Source organism: Lissotriton helveticus, chromosome 1_2 (assembly GCF_964261635.1).
Source record: "Lissotriton helveticus chromosome 1_2, aLisHel1.1, whole genome shotgun sequence".
Classification (NCBI taxonomy): domain Eukaryota; kingdom Metazoa; phylum Chordata; class Amphibia; order Caudata; family Salamandridae; genus Lissotriton; species Lissotriton helveticus.
The window spans coordinates 101977558-102000836 of NC_136058.1; the positions used below are offsets into that span (position 1 = coordinate 101977558).

The window sequence follows — 23279 nt, forward strand, 5'->3', positions numbered from 1 at the left end:
AAAGCAAATGGCTTTAACTAAATAAAAGGCGAGACCTATTGCATTTTCAATGCTTGTTTTTTAAGGATTGAGCAATGAAAGTGATGCGAGTCAAATGTATAGTTTTTTAGGACGTGTATTTCCCTGTGGGTATTTATTTTGTGATGTGCCAATCCGGCCCCAGAGAGCAGCTGGTGATGCCTTTTTTGGGGAATGAGTGCACATTTGAAAAGTTGCACCCTTGTTTACATGCGCTGCCGTGCTATACTGATGGCAGATTGCTATATGGTCTAACCGTAACTATATACAAAAAAAAGCAGGAGGCAGATAAAACAAATACCCGCCGCGCTGCCTGCGACGACCCGGAAGCCGGCCAATCACAGCGCGGCCCCAACCGGAAGTCCCGCCCCATCGCGGCGAGAGGGAGAGAGAGCTGCCCGAGGAGCCACGAAGGCTCCGCATTGAGTCCCGGTCCCGAGATGGGGGACCGGGTGAAGAGCGGGCGGGCGCATGGGGAAGGCGGGGCTCTCATGTGGTGAGAGAGCCCCGCAAAGCGCTACCGCCGCCCGAGATGCAGATCCGCCGCCGAGCACCGCCAGAACAGGTGAGTGTGTTGAGTGAGAGGAGGGGTGAGTGGGGGTGGGGTGTACGCGTGTGTGTGTGTCTGTTTGAGTGTAAATGTAAATGTAAATGTACAGGAATTTATATAGCGCAAATCACCAAGCGGTTTCTAAGCGCTTGCTTAGGGAACCCGTCCTGGTATTCCCCTGTGAGATAACCCCGGCAGGGTATCCGCAAGGTGAAAGCCAGGCATCCCGCCACGAGGGGCCGTTGTGGAGATTAAGCAATCTATTGCCCAGAGTCGCAGAGTGTGAACCCGTGAATCGAGTAGGCACCGGAGCGAGAATTGTCGAGTCCATGGACATTTTAGGACTCAAGACCCCGCCGAGCCGGGAATTGAACCCTGGTCCCAGGCTGACCTCTGCTTCCAGGTCTGCCTCCTCTAACCAGTGAGCCACACTTCTCCACTCCAGTGTGTTTGTGTCTGTCTGTGTGCGCGTGTGTCTGTTTAAGGGGGGTGCGTGTGTGTATATGCAGTGTGTGTATGGCTTTCTTTGTGCGCATGCGTGAGTGACGACATGCGCGCTCACGAGGTACAATCTCGAAGAAAAAGCGCGTGGAAGATTGCTGTCCTCATTCCCCCAGAAGTAACAACATAAGTTGTCTCGCCCTAGACAGCAAAGCTTTGCTTTGCTTTCGTCTAGGCGAGACCTAAAAACGGGATGAGTTTTTAGGGAACATGACCTCATACATCGTTCACAAACCTCCCTAAATGATGAGACTGGGAAATATCTTACAGCTACCCTGATTAACGCTAGATCCATCAAGAAACATGAATTATACAACTCTATGATCTCCTCTCTGAAGCTAAGCCGAATGTTCTGTTTATTACAGAAACCTGGCTCCATGAGGGATCCAACCTTACTCTTGCTAGTGCTATACCTCCTGATTATACGATAATCAGGAAACATAGACAGGGAAATAGAGACGGGGGTTAGCGATTATTCATAAGAACTCTCTCCCCTGCTCGGCTATATCTATCACTGATCTGGAGAGAGCAGAGACTTTAGGTTTTCACTTAGAGGTCTCAGCCAACCAGTCAGTAGCAGGGGTGATCATATATCGACCGCCAGGGCCGACTGGACGTTTTTTGGAGTCCATCAGCCATGCCATAGCACACATTGTAATTAGATTTAGCCAATGCCTGGTCCTCTGGGACTTTACTATACATCTAGATCAAAAGGAAGACCCAGAGACCAAGAAGCTCCATGAATCCTTGGATTTCTTCAGCTTGACTCAGTATGTGAGGTCTCCTACTCATGAAAAGGGCCACATTCTCGACCAGATCTTCTCAACCTGTAACATTGTTCTAGATAATTCCCTCCCTATTGTGTGGTCAGACCATTTTATGCTCACTTTTAGGCTTAAAAAAAGATCTGAGTAGGACACAGTCTCATTGTATACAACAAGCTAAAGAATACAGATCCTTTAAGCAGATAACGCCTGACTCTCTGGCAGAAATATTGAACCGCCATCCTATTCCTGTGAAGGGCTCCTCAGATGAAGGGACGCATGTTCTGGAAAGCTAGTTCCAGAACTGGGTGCTACATCTTGCCCCACCTAAGATGCGTATCTCCGTACAGGGGAAAACTTTGGCTCCCTGGTTTAAGGAGGCTTTAAGAAAAAGCAAAAGAGCGTGTAAATGCCTTGAACGCTTATGGAGAAAAAGTTTTGATCCTACAAGTAAAAACACATATAAGCAGGCACTCAAAGAGCATTACGCAAAAGTCCGGGATGAGAAAAAAAAGTTTTGGGCTAATAAAATTGATCAAGCCAGAAACAGAAATTGAGAATTGTTTAAAATTGTGAAGGATTTCGCTTCCCCCAATGTCACCTAGAGCCCCTTTACTCCCACTCTTGAATGGACGAATCAGGTTGCAAATTTCTTTTTCGATAAAATTAAGTCCATACAAGACTCATTTGTCAAACCTACTTGTACGAGTCAGGATGTTGTGTCAGACCCTTAAGGACATTCTAGGGAAGAAATACTTTCGGATTTCCCCCGATGACGCTGGATACTTCACTTGCCATCATGAAGGCGCTTAAGTCTGGGTCGCCATCAGATCCATGTCCTGCGAAAATAGTGGCATCTGTGGCAGAGGTTTTGAATCCTGGCGTGAATCAAGTCCTGAATCGGTCCCTGTCAGAAGGTAGGGCAAAATGTACCCTCTTCTGAAGAAACCCTCAGCGGACCCTACAGTGGTAAGCAATTATAGGCCCAAAACACTGTTCCCTTTTTTTGCCATGGCATTGGAAAAGTATGTGAATGTGGTCATCACTGATTTTATCGAGACCTCCAATGCTCTTCATCCCAGTCAATCAGGTTTTAGAGCTAAGTATAGCACTGAAACGGCCTTACTGGAGGTTACTGAAACTATCAAAGCCACCCTTGATAGAGGAGGCAAGGCAGTATTGATACTGCTGGACCTCTCGGTGGGTTTTGATACCGTGCCCCATGGTCGACTCTTACAGAGACTGAGTGATTGTGGTATCGGGGGTACGGTTCTCAGGTGGTTCTCCTCTTTTTTGGAAGATCGTCAGCAAACTGTGTGGTCTCCCCCTTTCTCTGCGGATATTCCTTCGATGAATGTGGAAGTGCCTCAGGGCTCAGTTTTGAGCCCAACTTTATTTAATATTTATATGGCATCATTGGCACCCCTTGCGGAACAATATGGGGCAAACGTTATAACTTATGCTAACGACTCCCAATTGTTGTTCACGTATGAGGATGAGCCGTTTAATGAAAATTCAATCCATCTATGTCTGACTTAAGTATTTGACTGGTTTCGACAAAATCAATTATCATGTAATTCTGCAAAAACTGAAATAATATTCTTCGGACATACCCCAGGTGATGAATGGCGGAATTGGTGGCCCCAGAATCAATCGCCTCCTGCCTGTCCAATTACCACCGTTAAAAATCTGGGAGTCATGCTTGATTCGGATCTTTCCATGAAATTGCAGGTGCAATATGTGGCTGGCATGTGCTTTGGACTCCTAAGAATGATGAGAAACTTCCTACCTCTGCTCCCTTTGTCCCACAGGAAAACGGTCCAAGCCCTGATTATGTCCAGGTTGGATTATGCTAATGCTTTATACCTGAGAATCCCTAATGATTTAGTGGGCCGCCTACCGGTTGTTCAACATGCGGCCGCCAGAGCTATCTCTCTGGTAGGGCCTTGGACCCATATGAAGATTCATTTAAAAGCTCTACACTGGCTTCCAGTGAAGAATCGGATATATTTTAAGTCTCTTGTGCTGGCCTTTAAGGCCCTACATAATAGTGGGGCTCAGTACATTAGAAAGAGAATTACACCTTATATTCCGGCCAGGACTCTGTGATTATCAACAGAACACTTGCTACTGGTGCCTACATTTTTGCGGACTAGGAAGGGGGGGCCGATCTTTCCAGGTGGTAGTAGGAAGATTATGGAACGCTCTACCTCTCGCCCTCAGACAAGAACAGGAGCTTCTCAGTTTCAGGAACCAACTTAAGACCTGGTTGTTTAATCAGTAACTGTAGACCTGCTAGGATTAGAATGCATACCATCTCTCTTTCAAGGGGGACCTTTTCAGCGCCTTGACACTCCTTGGAGTAGCCGTGCGCTTTATAAATCCCCCATAACATTAACAGAACATTAACTTCAGTGAGACACCTGGTTCATGGCCACCACGACCTCTTTACCTTAAATCAATGGTAGTACCGTACTAGATTTTGTGGCATTATGTAGGTCTGGGGCATTCCAAAGGAGAAGCAAAAATAACATTTCCTGTTAGGCTCACTAGCAGAATAGTGCGAACAACACAGCTTTGGGAAGAATGTCGCTTAGGATTACTTGAAATCAGTAGCGAGTTATAAGAAAAATGGAATTTCAGTAAACTCTCTCTGATCAAAAAACATTCTAAATCTACTGAGATAGATTTTCATTCTTAACAATGTCAAACAAGGATGCAGACTCAAGTGCCAAACAAAAGGTAGCATTGGCATTCACAATTCCTTAGAAAGAGAGACGTTTAAGAGCATTGTCGAATAAAATGCAAGTTCAATTCAAAAATGAGTTTGCAGTCACTCAACTATCAGTAGGATGCTTTGGAGATTATTGTCAGCTTTTGCAGCTATCACAACCAGAGATTTAATTTGAGAGTATGTATGTTGTCTTAAGGGAGCAGTGTCAACATTGTTTTTTTCATTCTGGACATGAGCTGAAAGTCCAAGCCACCCAAGCCTTTATTAATATGCCTGTCTCAAGAAACCCAGTCTCCATACTGGTATGCTACTTCATTCAAGTTACAAGTTTCAAAGCTACCATTTTCCTGAGTGCCAGAGCACATCTATGTCCACCAGACATGCCCAGAGTATGCCGTTAATGTTCCAACCTTCCCAGACAGGCATAGTGGAGATAAACACTAATTTGACAATGAAACAAGATGCTTTGTAACACTCCCAACAGACCGAATGTAAATCCTAAGCTTGCCCTGTCGCAAGACCTCATAAGCAATTGCGCTCTCATGGCATTTTATTTTAGCCACAATGACGATGAACAGCTGAGTGGGACCACCCATGTGCACTGCCCCACTCCCGCCATGGTTATGCAGGCATGGGTGCACTGGTCTCTGAGCAGGTTAGTAGCATTTTAAAAAGCATATACTTTTAAATTAAATACTTTTATAATATGCCTAAAAATACTTAAAAAAATAAATCAGTAACTAAACTTCAAGCTAAAAAATGTAAAAAAAAAAATAGGAAACTATTCAAATGCACTACAGTCACTGCACAACCTCCAGCAGCTATGTACCATCCCCACCCATAATAAAATCAAATGTCAGAACTTTACATTTGATTATTCCCATCGTGTCAAATCCTTGCTGCCTATAACCATATATTGTTTGGACCATCTTCTTAACCCTTTCCACATGTTTACTCTTTTTCCCTCACTTTCCATAACACCCCAAAGAAACCTTGTTAGCACGCTGAATAAACTCACTTTCTGCCCTCTAAGATCACATCATCCTAACAATCAAACAAGACCCCACTAAAAACACTCAAGAAGCAATATCTAAATACAAGACCACCATCAGAACAATTATGACGAAATTGCACCTCTACAATTTAAAAAGCATGCACAAAGCCAAGTCAGTCTCGGTTCTAAGATCCAAGTGGCAAACCAGAACCATTCTCAGGAAAGCAAGAATTAATAGAGCAAACAAAACAAACTGAGGAAAACATATAAACTTACCTCAATAGCACAAGCCCATATAATGTTATTAGAAATGACACCCAAGCACTGCCCTGGAACATCAGAAACTTCCCCAGTCCTCACAGGGATTATCTTTCAAACCTCAAAATCGTCAAATGAGACTGCTCTAAAAGTATGAAATTAATAAGAGAGAATTTTGACACAAACGTATTTCCACCAACTCCTACTGAATACTCAAATACATGGAACACCTCATATTTCTCAATCGAGGACCTTTCTGAATCCCTGCAACATCTAAAACCCAAACTATGGGGCTGTTTATGATGGCGGTCCGCCATCATTGCGGGAATGGGACCGGCCGACAGGTAGTCGGTGGTCCCGCCTGCCAAATTATGATGCGACCGCCATTGAGGCGGTCGGAAACATGCCTCTTAGCATTGAGGCTTGAGCTGCAGCCCGGAAAATGGCCGCTGCACAAGCCCCCATGCCAAAAGGCATGTTTGTAAACATCCCTGCACCCTGTGACAGGTACCATGCGGTGCCTGCCACACGATGCAGGGATGTTTAGGGTGCCCCCCAGGGCCCATAGTTGAGGACCAGGCGGGACAGGAGCCCTACTAGGGGCCCCAAAAAGCCTTTCGGCCAGCCTATTCACATCAGAAGAACCGAAGTGAAATGGCTGGCGGAAAGTCGGATCGTAATTCCCTCAGCGGTGCCTGAGAAGGCATCACCTCCAATGTGGGGAATATGATCTGACTGACTTTCTGATGGGCTCCTTGAGCCCGTCGGAAGCAGTCGGTTGGTCGGTTCCGGGGCAATGCAGTCCAACTGACTGCATCATATCGCACCAGTCTGACCGCGGTTGTAGATATTGGTGAGACCAACATCGTAATCGGCCCCTATGTTCGTAACCTCACCCACACTTAAATAATCAAGGACAATTTTCCATCTTTTTGGGCACTTTGCTTGACCTGATCAATGCCTCATTAGACAAAGGCAAAAGACACACAGATGCAAGGCATCAATGGAAAGCCGCCATATCACCTCAAATCAAAAACTATACCCTTGATCCTACCAGACCATCAAACGACTACCTAGAATCAAAATTACCAGTGCAAGGAAGGCCACAGAAATAACAGTGCTAACCAATTAAAGAATGTCATTCAAAGGAGTGCTGGCTACCAGTACAGCATCGAATCACTAGCCATGAAAACAAGCGGTTATCATACACCATATTCTGAACAGAGGCAATGCTTGCTTATCATGTTGCTAGATCTGCCAGCCGCCTCGGACATGACTGACCATGATAGGCTTCTCCTACACTCGAAAATACATACATTTCTGCAGCAAAATGTAATGTTGGTTATCATAATTTCTTGCAAATAGACTACAAATTGTAAAGATTGGTGACTACACATCAACCACGGTACAAAAGGGGGGTGGTGATCAACCACAGCCTAAGTGTTAAGTGGTTGCTCGCAAGGTTCAAGCTTAGCTCCCAGTTTACTCAATTTCTACATGGAGCCACTGGTAAAGACTCTAAAAAACTCTGATATCACCAAGCACCCATGTGCAGACGACACTGAATTGTACCTGAAACCACAACAAACTAAGATATCACAATTTTGAGAAACAGCAACTACCAACTACAAACATGAATGTTGGAGTAACTTCTTCTAAATTATGACAAAAATGAATTTCTACTTCTCTCAAAAGCAGGCTTGAGTTCGCTATCTTGCAGTCCTTAAACTTAGATGGATTCTCCCCCACACACACACAAACACCTTTGTTAAAGCCTTAGGGTTCACACTGGACTCCGTTCTCACAATATTCCCCCCAACAACAAGGTCATCACGGCAGCAGTCTTCCATCTACACACTCTGAAGAACATCTGCCACCTAGCCCCATTCGTCTATCTCACAACTCACTCGTGATTGCCAGACTGGACTTTGGTAATGACAGTCTTGCAAGTGCGCTCCAGGCATTTAATTCTCTTAAAGCCGTACTGCACTTGCGGCAAGATTTATGCACCTGCAGGGAATTTTCATCACATCACCTCCACTCTCTGCAATCTACACTGGCTCTACATTATGGCCAGGATACAATTCAAAATATGCTTCCTAGTTGAAGATAACCCCCCACTGTGCTTCGCAGATGTTCTCACTATCTTAGGTGGTTCAAAAGGACTATGATGTCAGGACACGCTTTGGCTTGAAGAACCTAAATTAAAAACCTCCAAGAGCACTGCACAGAAGCAATCCTTCTCTAGAAGCAATCTCAGCCTGCATCTCTTGCAAGTTAACTCAGAAAATTGACTCTGCTAATCAAGTGTAGGAATGCCCATATCGTCAGACAGTTGCTATACTAAAATGGACTTAATCTGTCAGTCTTCTCCAAATCCATCTCAACGCTAAATCTTGAACAGTTTGTTCAACTAGGTTTAACCCACTTTACCACCTTGCTGTAACCTTGTTTTTTTCATACTGTTCTCTGCAGAGCGCTCAATCAATCAATCAATCAGAGCATTTGTATAGCGCACTACTCACCCGGAGGGTCTCAAGGCGCTGGGGGGGGGGTCCGCTACTGCTCGAACAGCCAGGTCTTGAGCTGCTTCCTGAAGGCGAGGTGGTCCTGGGTCAGGCGGAGGTGGGTCGGAAGGGAGTTCCAAGTCTTGGCAGCCAGGTAGGAGAAGGACCTTCCTCCTGTGGTGGCTCTTCGGATGCGGGGGATGGCGGCGAGGGCGTGGCTGGTCGATCGAAGCTGGCGCGTGGGAGCGTAGAAGTTGAGGCGGCTGTTGAGGTATCCTGGTCCTTGGTTGTGTAGGGCTTTGTGTGCGTGGGTGAGGAGCCGGAAGGTGATTCTCTTGTTGACCGGGAGCCAGTGCAGGTCTCTCAGGTGTCCGGAGATGTGGCTGCGGCGGGGGATGTCCAGGATGAGTCGTGCTGAGGTGTTCTGGATCCGCTGGAGTCTCTTCTGGAGTTTGGCGGTGGTTCCGGCGTAGAGGGAGTTACCGTAGTCCAGACGGCTGGTGACGAGGGCCTGGGTGACCGTCTTCCTGGTCTCGGTGGGGATCCATCGGAAGATCTTGCGTAGCATTCGCAGGATGTTGAAGCACGACGAGGAGACGGCGTTGACTTGTCTGGTCATAGAGAGGGTGGAGTCCAGGATGAAGCCCAGGTTGCTGCGTGGTCAGTTGGTTTGGGTGCGCTGCCCAGGGCGGGGGGCCACCAGGAGTCGTCCCAGGCGGAGGGTGAGGATCCCAGGATGAGGACTTCCGTCTTGTCCGAGTTCAGTTTCAGGCGGCTGTTCGACATCCATTTGGCTACGTCTGTCATCCCTTCGTGCAGGTTGGCTCTGGCGGTGGCGGGGTCGTTGGTGAGGGAGAGGATCAGCTGGGTGTCGTCGGCGTAGGAGATGATGTTCAGGTTGTGCTGGCGTGCGACGTCTGCGAGGGGGCTCATGTAGACGTTGAAGAGAGTTGGGCTGAGCGAGGAGCCTTGAGGAACGCCGCAGATGACTTCGGTGGCCTCCGATCTGAACGGGGGGAGGCGGACTCTCTGTGTCCTTCCGGCGAGGAAGGAGGTGATCCACTCCAGTGCCTTCTCCTGGATTTGGTAATGACAGTCGCTGTAATACCTGCTAGAGTGTGGCAGCTTTTCCGCTAAGGTGAAGGAGCGTCGCCCCACAGGAAAAATAAAATAATCATACCAGCATGTTATCATTTTATTTTTCAGTACTGGCTCTGTTGTGTTTCATTTAGGTGGGGCTGGGCTGCTCACAGAGCAGGGGGAGAAGTGGTGGGCACTTTGAGTGCACATGACAGTTTTGCAGGTCTGTCTTGGGCCGGCAAACAGACATGACGCACTTAGTATGTTCTCCACCCGGCTGTTTTGCACAGCCGGCTGGAGAACATGCACATGCTCCCACTACCTGTCGGAGCACCTAACCAGGATGCTCATAAAAATCAAAACGCTGCTGTCATGCTGATGACAGCAGCGTCGTGATTGGCTAAGGGGAGTCTGTGTGCTTCCTGCGTTGACCGAAGAAAACAAAGAAGAGGCAGCAGCCATCAGGTAAGTGAATTTTTCTTTTTTTTCATCAATTATTTCCTTTTTTTAACCACCCACTCCGAGCCTCACCACTATTTCCCTGTAGCAGTCACCACTGCTGCTAGATCCAGGCATGCTATATTAAGTGGCCTAAATAAACCCAAATAAATTGATATTTAAATAGAATGTTAATAATTTTGAAAGGCAAAGTTGTCCTTCTGGCTTCCAACCCATGACTTACACGTTCTGCATGCTCTTATGCAGACATTTGGTAGATGGTCAGCTACAGCACTGTTGCTTCGATTTGGTTTAGAATTAATAAAGATTATATTCATTAATGTCAAAGCGAATAATTGTGGAGTCTTCTGAACAATTTGAAATCGACACCAAGAGGGGGAAAGTATGAGAGCAAGAAACAGAGACAACGAAAAGAAATAATTAGAGAAAGAAAAAAGAAAAAGGTGAGTGAGTGTGGACTGTAATTGACTGTGTGTGTGGTGTGTGAGAAACGGTCTGTGGGTGTGACTGTGTTTGAGAGTGAGAAACGGTCTGTGGGTGTGACTGTGTTTGAGTGTGAGAAACGGTCTGCGCGTGTGACTGTGTTTGAGTGTGAGTAAAGGTCTGCGTGTGTTACTGTGTGTGAGTGTGAGTAAAGGTCTGCGTGTGTTACTGTGTGTGAGTGTGAGTAAAGGTCTGCGTGTGTTACTGTGTGTGAGTGAGTAAAGGTCTGCGCGTGTGATTGTGTTTGAGTGTGAGAAACGGTCTGCACGTGTGACTGTATGTTTAACTGCGTGCAGCAGACGCAGCTGCACAATATGTAAATATATTAAAGTGAATTATTTTAAATATGGTGGGCGTTGCTCTGCTCTTCCACTTTCTTGCACAAAGCCACAATCCCACATTGACGCAATACTGGTAGGTGTCTCGGCCTCACCTTAGAAGACAAGGCTTTAAAAAGGTATGTGTGTTTCTCAGGAGCAGAACCCAGCCCACCCCCTCACCCTCCCCCTTACTTATTATGGATGCGCCATAACGTGGCCCAGCCGAGTTGACTTTAATGGGCGAGCGCTTGAAAGCGAGATCATTTATTTTGCCGCTTTGCAATGTTTAACAAGATGGCGACAGAGATAAACGAGGTGGGAGCCACACCATAAATTAAATCCTGGTACAAACTACTTAACCTTCTGGCATCGAGGGCGATTATAGTTTTGTAAGAAAAACAGAATTTCCACATATACCTTACAAGTGCCTAATACAGAGAAGGCAGGCAGGGAACACTTCACAAAGTAATTAGTGTTTGATTGGTTTGGGAAGGAAAGAGTGTCAAATCTTCCCCCATAGTACCTCGAGAGGGAAGTCCTTTGTGCTGACATCTACGAACGACTGGCAGTAATGAGGATCCATGTAAATCAAACTGTCATCTGCAAGGGCAAAACAGAAGACAAGTAATTCCAAAAACACCTTATTATTACACTGCTTACAATCCAATTTCTATGCAGAGCAGCAGAGAAAAAAAAAGGCGCGAAACGGCTCACCACGCTGATATTCACTGACTGACGCAGAGCTTTTGCAGGACAGATTAACTTTTGCATAATCAAATGTGCTTGTATAAGCAGAAATTTTTATAAAGCGATGAGACTGTCATTAGATTTTTGGGTGATAAAATTACTTTTACAAACAATTATGCTTCACGTTCTGAAACTGAAAAATGGATGGCGGCCCTCGAGCTGACAGGAAGGACATGTTACTTGTCAGTTTAACAACAACTAGGGCGGCTTAACTGGTAGAAAGCAAATATGTAAATATACAGTGTCTAACAGTAACAGATACTGCAGAGGGATTCCACTTAAATAGGGGGTAAAGCACGTCTTGTTTATGGAGCAAATTACATTATTATACAGCATCTTAACAGAAAGCAATTACAGAGTGAACTATGAGACAAATGGCCAGACTTTGGTCGGCCTGGTAAATTAATTGGGCTGTATCCTCATTTCGGAATCCTAATCAGTCTACAACTGGGCGGCTGTACATTACGGGGCGTGATTGGAAAAGGCAATATTGAAACGTCACGTCTCATCACAGAACCAACCTTGGAATCCGACAAAATAATAAGACTGCTTGGGCTTGCCGCCGATAATTCCCACACAACACTCCAGGCTTAAAATACCCTGGGAAAAAACAACAAAAAACACACATATCACAAACCTGTACAAAAATGCAATGCATGGACATTGGACAATCATTTTGTAAATTCAAATGTTAACCATCAATTATGCAAAGTGGTATGTAGTTATAACCACATGTGGGAATGAGTACTGGTTGAGGTCTAAGGTAAAGTACATGTGTAGAAAGCGCGGACCAGTGGAAGTCTTATTTATTTTCATGTTGGGAGTTACTGTTACTTTCTTCACCTAATGAACCAGCCAGGCAAGGGTTCTTGGCCAAACCTGAGAAACGAACAGGGAAATGCAGGACTGCTGTCTAAAGGGTTAATTAAAAATAATGCAGTTTTAAGAACTGATTTAGATCCTAACTCAGCGCACAAAGTCTACAAAAAAACATGACAAGAACAGCAGTGTGGAGGGCATTTTATGATAGACCTACTCAGTGGAGATGCTGACAGGCCTCAACACTCATTGTCTCCTAACACGCGGCATCGTTAGATTGTGACTATTTGTAAGGAGCTAACCTGACTGATTATTGAGAGGTGCAGCACCATTCTGGGCACCTTCACCACTAAAAATATCAGAGTCACCACACTGTTGAATACTCATTGTATAATAGTAATATCAATCAAATGTAGAAGTGCAGAAGTGACTTGTCCTTGTGAGCTGCACAATACCTGTTCTGCGTCTCGCACGGATTGTGTTGATGGATGCACAGGCATAGCCTGCATCAACCTAGGATCCTCTAGTAATTCTGGAAATTTCTTTGTAGTGTCTTCCACCAAGCTGCACGATTCAAGCACTCGTAAAATCACTTCAACCTTTAGCAACATGTTGGCTACATCACTAACTTAGGGGTGAAGAACAAGGACAGTTCCTTCTCAAGTGCTCTCAACTGCGCTTGAAAGGAACAGCAGCACTACTCTGTAGGGATACAGAAATAAAGGACAGGGAGACAGGAACCTTGCGAAACCTGCCATAACAACACTATAATGGGACTGGAAAGAAGAGATAATAGCAAACATGAAGGGTACAACAGGCGGTGATGGAGGACCCAATGCGAAGCGAAGTGCCAAATGCAAAAATGCCTCATGGCGCCTCATCTGTGTACTCGTCTTGTCTACCTCCTGCGACCCAGAAATGGTATCCCTGCCACCATTACTTGGAAGTGTCTTTATATTACTCTAGGAGAAGTGGAAACCCTTTGAACAAGTAATTTGTCAAAGTGAGAGTGTTTTTTGTGTTTGTGGAGCTGAATGGTGGTATGGCCAAGGATTGAATCCATCTGTCAAAAACGACCGGAACCAAGAAAAGCAACTACTACGACACCTTGTTATAGATTTCCGTCAAGTGTACCACCATCCTCTGTCTCTAAGGCGGCAGACTGGTCCAAAAAGACAAGAGCCGCACCGGACACAGATAACTAACGGCATTTGTTTAAGTGATTTTGAGGTCTGTGGAGTTAGGTGGGCTGAAACTTAAATTTCTAAGCCCATACACAACCAGAGGAGAGCGACATCAGAAAGTTCGTCCTCCTTCATGAGTTGTTGGGCACTTCATCTAGCCATGCAAACCAAATAGTTTTGTCTTATTCAACAGGCAAAGCTGCCAGAGTGGAAATTGGCACATCACTCTGAGTAGGAGTACATTTTTCATATTGGCATTTCCTTCGTGGGGTCCTTCTATCATTCCCAAACAAATGCTTCTATCAAAAATATGAAATATTGCAAACAGCGCCACCTGAGATACATTTACTAAATGGTTCATAGAAAATAGTTTATGGAGCAGTGACAATCTGGCCATTGTTGTACTTCAAGCCAATTTATGGGTTGATTTATATTGTGGGGGTGGAGTTTACTGTGTTAGGGCGACGGGATAAATTACTTCGTCGCACTTACAGAGTAACCGTCTGCCAAATTTATAAATGACTGCCAGGCGGTGGTCATTTCTGAAGCATTGAAAGGAACAGCTGTCACAGCAGCTCCTGTTAATGCTTTTTTAACTTTGACGCACGGCTCGATCAACATTACAAAGCAGTTAGTCAAACCTATTCTTTGCTTTTATTTTCAAAAAGAAAATTTCAAAGCAGGATTTCCTTTTTGGAAAAATAAAATTACCCCCTTGCTAGGGGACTTATCTCTTGTGGCGAGATGGATATCGGACAATTTTCACTGCCCCCTCATCACCAGGGCTTTCCTGGCAGAGAAAACTGGCCTCTATGTCCGCCCATCTAAATTAGGTGGGCGGACGTATAGATCAACCTCCGGCAACCCTTACTCCGGATGGCAGTTAGACAGGTGTAACCATGGTCAAGACAAAGTAGTCTCCAACATGGTTACGCCAAAAGTCCGTTCACATCTAGATTCAGCGGGCAGACCATTATATTGGTGGTTGTGACGGAGTATGCTACCCGCAAAGATATAAACCAGGCCCTTAGTCTACTGTGGGAAAGTTATCGCTACTAGAGGGTCAACAGGTTATCAATGCACAAATAGGCATGCATAGAGAGAATTTCTCTTAGATTAATATATCATACTGCATATTAAGGGATATGGAATTTCCTCCAACACAGAAATTACAGATAGCTACATGATACAATCTTATTCTGATCGACTCATCCAGTTGGACCCCAGCTTTGTGTCTTCCAATCACAGCCCGAGTGGCACATGCAAATATCTGAATAGGTGCTGCTCTTTAATGAGGGTGTTCTGCTGTGATAGTAACCTTCCTCAAAGAAAATGATATGAATTGTACTCTTGGGCTGGCATCTATTAAGTAATCCATTGGTTCCTTCCTAGGTTCACACTATCCAAGTACCGCTGCAAACATGCATACAAACAGAATTCCATTCATAAAAAGGGAGTTGTTGCTGTCCCTGGGAATTACAAGCCTATATCCCTGCATGAAATATTGGCTAAAGTACTCGGCAAGCTGGTCCTTTCCCGTATGATGACCTACATAGATGCCAAAAATATTTATAGGGGCACCAATGCACCTATTGGTACCAGTGACAGATGTTTTGTCTTTTTAAGAACATAATATATGTGTATTTGGTGAGAGATTCTTGCTGTTGGCTTGTCTCAATTGTGTTGGATGTTATTGATGGGAACAAGCTCATATAACTGAGTGCTGCAGGGCTCTACCTGGACCTAGTGGAAATGATCTGACTTACAAACTAGCATCCCATAACCAGTGCAATACAGCAAGAGCCTTATTGAACCTGCAATCTTACATACAGGAGTTTATTCACCAGAGTTGTAAGTTGGCTTCTATTCTTTTCAACTTATCTATAAATTCATTAGTTGATGATCTGAAAGGAACTGTGGCACAACAACTGATATGGAGAAATTATCAATGGATGAGATTAAATCAAGCATTCCACCCGTCACCTTTTAGGTCGAGCCTAGCGCAGCGTGCAAGCGCTGCTTACGAGATGACATCTTGGAATAGGTCTGTACATTTTAGAAAACTTGTACATGTACTGCACTGTTTGCAATGAGCACTCGTGCATGTACGGCATCCACCTGGTGGGAGCGAGCAGCGGCGCCATCGGTTTCCAATTATCACGCCCGCGCTTGTTAATATTTGCCTGTCTCACGGTTGCGTTAATTGGAAACAGATGGCGGTCGCGTTCACTTTTTCTACTGATAATGCTCATTGCCTTGCCTGTCTCGCGGTCCTTTCACTTTCGTGCCGTGTTGATTTGTGTATAGGTTACTAAAACTGCTCGCGTTTTCAAGACGTAAAAAGTTAACAGGGAAAGGCCTTGAATATAAAACACGCTACATATTCCAACATCGGGCCTTTGCAGCATGTGGTATACACAACAGTCTCACTGCCACTGGGCGGAAAATTACAGGAGAAATAAAAAACAAATTACAGTGGGCCTCCGCTCAATGGAAGTTATTCGCTTCAGAAGACCAGTGCATCACTGCATATTCAAACTGCCAGCGAGGGAGGAATCCAAAACGCATTTCCGGTATTTTTGCAACACGGATTACAGAGTGCAGCGTCTTCAATGTCCCTTGTGCAGTTTAGACATACTGCATGCGAAAGCCCAATATGCAGTAAGAGAGGCCACGTTGCCACTAATGGACTGAGCGACAAGCATTCTTCGCCCCCAGAATCTTAAAATAGTTTAAGCTAGAGATGGAGCAATGCACCCAGCTGCAAAACGAAAAGTTATTTAAACGTTTTGGAAAAACATTTTACAGCTACATCAACCAACAGACGCCTCCAAGTGAAAAATAAGCAACTTACACACTCAGCAAAACCTCACACATGCAATACCCTGCTAAACTACCGGAAACGAGAAGTAAGAATACATGTCACACGACGGGCAGAGCTATCCCAGCCCACACAATGACATGAATGGGCCACATGAACGTTGTCGTTATTATTTACTGTTGCATGAAATAGCCGGAAAAACTCAAAAGCGAAGCGAAAAAATAGTTTATCTCAAAAAGAGAACATTAAAGTGGCGTTTAATCATCAAGGGTATAGATAATATTTCAATTGAGGTCTTTCTACGGACGTCTCCTATTTTTTCAGGCTCTGAAGGTTTTTGCACCTCGGGTACTTTCTCAGCCAGTCTTGCAAGCTTCAACAGAAATATTGTCCCATAGCGCATTTTTTGTTTTCAAAGGCTCGCAACCGGCAATGTGGTCTCTTAGTTTTCACAAAGTACGGAGTGTTGATACCTTTGTCAAGCAGCTTGTGTTCATTATAGCCACAATCGCCGTAGTTATGCGGCTTTTCCACGCCGATTTTACAAAATTGTAGTACAGAATTATGTGGCCAAATTGACTAAATTGCGCGACTAAGAAAGACCAATTATGTGGCTTATAATTCCGTTAAAGGAACTCTTAAGAACCGCATGGTATTTTCACATTCTTTTTAAGTTTGAATGCTGTTGTGTGAATCTGCGTGTATGCTAATAGTGAAAAATTACAAAGAATGTCTAAACTCAATGAGCAACATTTTTCAACTTGCCTTTTTATTCCCTAAAATATTTTTACAATTTATGCAGCATATAATACATTACATTGTGCTTGCTGGACATTAAGCACACAGGACCACTGATGCACAATGGTGCTTTTCCAGTAGCGTGCGAGTATGGTGTTCCATTTCAGTGGCTCTTCCCTCAGCAAAGGAGTCTGTGATGTAATTTCTTACTGCCTCTCGCCATCAATGTTTCCTCATTTAACTTGATAGAGGTCGTTTTACCTCTCTCAATGACATCTGTGCACAATGGTACAACCTCTACCACATGTCCAGTTACTACTTGAGAATGTAGGGCACATGATCACCTTTATCTCAGCTACAAGGGCACAAAGAAGCAAGGTTAACACACCATAATGCTCCAGTGTAGTGTCTTGTCTGTGGCTCCTGGGGCTCCCACAGCGTTTTGCTTGCAGGAGCCTCCTTGGTTGGCGGCTGCATTCTTCATGGGTCAGGTTATTCTTTCCCGCCGTGCTTTGGCTTGTTTACATTTGCCTGTCTCTGCACATTTCCCTGCCACGATACCTTCATCACCGCTGCCTTTTTTCTACACCCTCTGTGCCCCTCTTAATCTGCTCCGAGACCAATATAACAAAATGTTATAATTGCTCCACAATATAGTGCTTTATGTGAAAAAAAGTTCTCTTTTATAGATTACTTTTGTTTCAACAAATTATGCTCAGAGCATTCGCATAGGCAATAGGTCTCGCTTTTGGGACCTTATAAGTATTTAGTTATGCAGCTCGATATCCTTGGTGCAACAACATCAACTGTTGCATGGCTAAACACTTATAGAGTCTCAAAGTCAAGACCTATTGGCTATGCCAATGCTTGTTTAGATAGCGTCAGTGTGACATCCTAAGTGTGACAGGTAAGTCCAGACGTGGGTACTGTGCTCACTGCAACATTTTAACCAAGCTGCCCCCCAACTGAAGAGGCCCAAATAGACCAAGTCCAGCCTAGGGTTGCTTGCAGTTCAATTCAGAGGGGTCCTGGCTTGGCAGTTCAGGCTCGACTGTTCATATAGGAGCAGGACCAAGTCCAAATTGAATAGGGCTTATTCCTGTCTGGCTGGGATGGCACAGTGGGCAAAGTAAATGCTGGATTGGGATGCGGCCAGAGGTAAATACCAGTGACTAAGATTAACACAAGCATTCAATCCAACACTTTTTTGCATTTAACCCTATCTACTCTGGGGGTGGTGATATTTCTCTGGATCTATATAGGAGACACTATACTATGTACATGCAGTGAAAACAGCCTTATCAAATTATTAGCCTCCTTTGATTGCTAATATAAGATGAATCATCTGAAGATCAATGTCCCAAAATGTAAGGTGCTGGTGGTCGGTGGGCAGCAACATATCTGAAATAAACTAAAGTTAAATCGGGTGCCATATGAACAGGTTGTTTACTTGTGTGCCCACCTCCTGAATACAGAAAGACCGGTTGTGCAAATGACAGGAACAACTATTGGTTGGCTGTCTGCTATTATTAAAAAATGCGTGACTGCACTGTATCTGCTGCATTTACAGAGTATGCAGCTGGTTTAGTTTTAAGTGCACTTTACGATGCAGAGAGTGGCAGCTTAAGGGCTGATTGAAAATGGTTTTCTAAAAATCACTGCTGTAGCTACCTCAAGCAACCCCAGCTTCCCCCCCAATAAGAACTGTTTTAATGGAACATTATGTTCCAGGATACTCTGCATCCACTGATATACCGGATTTTGGGTGTGTTTCAACCTCAAGAGTGCTTTATATCTTGAAGTGCCAAGGATTTTTTTGTGTTTTAAATGTTATGTCTGTCTCAAACTAGGTGTTTCATCTTTTCATTGGTCTTCAGGATATTACAATGTTTTCTTAGATATCCACTGATAGGTTTAACGTTCAGATTATACTCCATGATCCAACGTCTCTTTTTTAAGTCTTGCTTTTTATTCACTTTCATTGGTAAGTCGCTCCTCTTCATGTCTTTGGCTCTTAATTCCACTTGGTGGAAAGTGTTCTCTTGCTAGCCTCTTACTGCAGCCTGGATAGGGAAGAATTCACCATAGCATTGCTCTACATTCCTAACCAGGGACAAGATGGATTCCTTCATAGTGTATTGGGAAACATATGAGGTTTTGCAGAGGGGGAGATTATCTGGGAAGGGACTCCAATTGATTGAAGCCTGTATAGATCTTGGATGAAAAGTAACTGACATGTAGTGATGTCTCAAGACACAATGGAAGCATTACAAGACCTGGGAATGACTGACTCACACCAGCTGAAGAAAGCCTTCAATGTTTGATCCCATATGCATCATTGATATTCAAGAAGTTCACAAAGGAGGTGTATCTGCAGACTTAGACGGAATCACCATGATAAAATGCACCAGCAGAAGTATAACTGAGAAGCAATCTTAGGTTGATACCTATTGCAGAATGACATGTGCCATGCTGAAGTATCCAAAACTATATTAGACTATTAAGAGACCAAAGACGACCAAAATATGTATACAGAAAAACAATGAGAGACATTGAAAAGTTGAAAGTTGTAGTGTACTCATGTATACTTCTTTAGCAGAGTAGTATAATAGGACACTAACCGAACTTAGGCTGAAGGCGGAACTCTGGCGGAGGAAGCAGAGTGGCGCATCAGGCCACATTTCACCTTGACGAATGTGTGACTACAGTACAATGTTCCAAAGCTATCCCAGGGTTTGACCTGTGAGCAATGACACTTGGGTACGCCATTTGAAGTGTGTCTACCAAACTGTCTAAAAGTCAAGTATGGCAATAGACACACTCCCTAGAAATATATAGTGAATAACTAGGAGGGAGTGTCATACAGTAGTGTATCCTGAGGAAGGCCTTAGACCCTGTTAGGCATTTTAAGAGGCTGAAACATTTCGGTACGAGCAGACAGGGTAATAAGAGTCGTAGGTTCTCACATATACCCATTTATAATTAATATCTAATCCTGCAGAGAGGGACCCACAATAAATATACAGGTGGGTGCCCTCCTAGGTAGTTTTAATTCTATTTGTTCTTTGCATTTGGGATCGCTAGTTTGTAATTACTGTGTTTCATTAAAAAAAAATTGTTAACAAAAGCCAGGGTGTGCTAGCAGGCCCTATGATGAAGAATGCCATTATCTAGTGGGTGAGGGCAATCATAAAAATCCTTAGGGTTTTCCCTGACTTACTCAAGGGTGTTGATTAGTTGGGTCTCCCCCCTTGTGTATGCATTGTTTAATTATTGTTTTTGTCCTTCTCGATGTAGGATTTATAAAGATTGAAAATCGCAATTAGGTCAGATCTTAAGATAGTGAAGTCAGTGAAAGGGACAACCAATCACACTGTTAGTAAAGAAATCTACGAAAGGCCTGCTGATCGTTCAATTCAGATTATAAATATGGCAACAAGACCCACCTGCTGCTTGCAAGAGCCCTGAAGGCCAGGAAACATTGGGAACATTCTGGGAGTGAAGGATTCAGATGGTTAATTGGTATTTAGTGATAGCAAAAAGGGTGTTCTGTTTAAAGACTTCGATAAGAAATTACAAACAGACTGATGTGAATTACTTCAAGGCTGCCAATTTGCAAAATAACTCAGTGGATCAGTGAAAAGCCATGGTGGTACTGATCAAAGAAGCAGTATACCGCAATAGAAAACACAGAATCTCATAAGACACTGAGTTCAGGTGTATATACTAAAGAATTTTCAAAAACCTTTGCCGACCTGCTGGAACACACAATCGTACAAATTAGGTCAGTCTATATACAAGAGTCAGGGCAGGCTAGTGGCACTATCTCAGATACAAAAGAAGTTGTCCTACTGCTAAAGATAGACATAATTAAAAATCTTACTGCCCCCAGATCTATCCTTATCATAGATCATAAAATATACAGGAACATTCTGGCAGACAGGTTTACTCCTAAACTTTCAAAGATCATTCACAAAGACAGACTAGGTTTTATAAGGGACAAACAAACCTTTGATAAGGCTTAAACTAGGCGATTTCCTCTTAGCTAAGGAAGGTCATGTTGGACTTTAGCCTAGGAAGAACGTGGGCCCATAGATAGATGACACCCTACATAAAATGAAGGGTGAAAATAGGAATTAATTATATTTTTTCTAACAACTTCAACATTCAGATAAGGACACGCCAGGTGTGCCCTTTATGACACTCTCCTATTGCCATGGCAATTGCACTACTGGTACTGCCTCTGCGACATGCTGAAATTAATAATGCCCTGTCATTTGATGGAACAGTCCACAAGATATCATTTTTGCAGACAAAGCACATGTCTCTCTGATGGATTTCATAGAGTCGCTTCCACCTATACTGGAGCTTATAATGACATTTATTGAAGCCTCAGATTATACACTCAATCAAGACAAGTTAGATGCTGAGACATTGAGGTCGGTGACTGCATTTAAATCAAATCAGATTCCTTGAAATATCTAGGAGTCAAGATAAGCACCTGCATCACACCCTTTTAAACAGCCAATTTTGCTCCTTTAGTACCAGATTTCATTCATATTTGACTAGATGGTGTGATGCACAATTCTTCTGGTTATGAAACATTGCGACCATAAAAAGGACTATAAATCTCTAGACTTGATTTGTGTAGGAAGTGATTCAAATACATATTGACTCAGGCACATTTACATTTTAAAGCTTGCTGGACTTTACATTGCAGAAGAAGCTCCATAGGAAGTTCAACAAGTTCCTGAAAGCCCCCAAAGACAAAAGTGTCCAGGGGTTCCCTGCTACTACAATTTATTACAGAGCCCGAAACTTAGAATGTTCTGGGGAATGGCCCAAAGTGAATCAGTTACATTTTGGACCCATATAGACCAGGCAGTTGCCAGAAAGACTGTTGGACTTTGTGTTACTACCCAAAGTAGCTTAGCCGCAATGCAATACCATAGCATTATAACTGGAACACTGACGACAGTTCCCTTCCTATTTCCATAACAACTTAGACTTAGGTGCAGACATTCAGACATGGAAATTGCAGATCCTTTACAGACTTTTACTATAAGGGACAGACGTGTTCCTTTGAGGACTCAGAAATAACATGAGGTACCTGAAACTGAAAGACTCCTATAGCAATAACTCAGACACTGGTTCACACACCTCGAGGACAGCCAAGCCGCCACCTATGACCAGACAGCTTTTGAAAAATGCATCTCTCTACAATAGCAAGCAAGCAACTAAAAATCCTCCTACAGGTAAACAGTCTCGCGGGATGGACTTCATCACAAAATGGAATTCTTTGCTAGGACTACAGAGGGCAAGGCTTATTTATGGAGGAAATACCATCTATCATAATGGTCTGGTACTTGATACCAAACAATTATTTATTATATTATATATACGCATACATATATATATACATACATACTCAAACCATTATCGCAGCTGCTGGAGAGAATGTGGAGGGGTTGGTGACTGGATATATACGTGCACATTTGGTGAGATTATCCCACTTTTAAGCATTTCTAGACAGGCATTCTCAGTGCTATAATGAAAATGGGGGGACTATGGGAAAGTGATGGCAGTCCAGGAAAATAGTGCGACACCCCATACCTTTAGAACCAGGGTCCGTTGTTTTAGGCCTTAAACCAAACGAATGGGATCATCTTTGCATACTTGAGTGGCACCTTGTATTTCAGCTGCTGGATACTGTTAGAAGTAAAGACACAAACTGGTAAAAGGTAGATGCTTAACTGCAACCACTGTGAAAATAATTCCAAAGATACTGGGTCAGGATGGCCATGGTCTCATGCTATAAACGAACAGAGATCCCTCTGCCTGTAGGCTAACAAAGAAAGTGCTGAAAAGTCACTGATACATTAAAACTGCTTGGTTGAGAGGTTGCGTGCGTGTGTTGATGTAGGATACGCCGGAATGTTTTGACTTTTATTCTATCATGTTTGCTATTAAGTTGATAAAATGAAACCAATATATGTGACTTTGGCAGCACTCTATATGTTTTTTGCATGATAATTTGGAAGGCCAGTGTTGTAGGGCTGTTTTAATGTATCAGTGTCTTTTCAGCACTTTATTAGCCTACATGCAGAGGGATCTCTGTTCGTTTATAGCATGAGTCCATGGCCATCCTGACCCAGTATCTTTGGAATTATTTTGACAGTGAATGCAGTTTAAAGCATAGTCTTCCCCCTGCCCTCTTTGCCTGTTATTATTATTAGGCGGACCCTTATGTGTGAGCGGTCTAGCCTTGACTCATGTCACATTCATGGAAGTAGCGTACTCAG

At 43.8% G+C, this 23279-nt stretch overlaps 1 protein-coding gene across 14 annotated transcripts in view; it reads right to left on the reverse strand.

Moving 5' to 3' along the window:
* Positions 1 to 23279, reverse strand: part of ATG4C (autophagy related 4C cysteine peptidase) — a 375968-nt gene that overhangs the window by 43297 nt on the left and 309392 nt on the right. For all 14 annotated transcript variants that reach the window (XM_078669373.1, XM_078669406.1, XM_078669326.1 and 11 more), the window contains 2 exons: positions 11937 to 12015; positions 11192 to 11268 (listed from right to left, as the gene is read on the reverse strand). In XM_078669373.1, coding sequence (XP_078525499.1) covers positions 11192 to 11268; positions 11937 to 12015 — 156 coding nt within the window. The remainder of the gene's footprint in view (positions 1 to 11191; positions 11269 to 11936; positions 12016 to 23279) is intronic.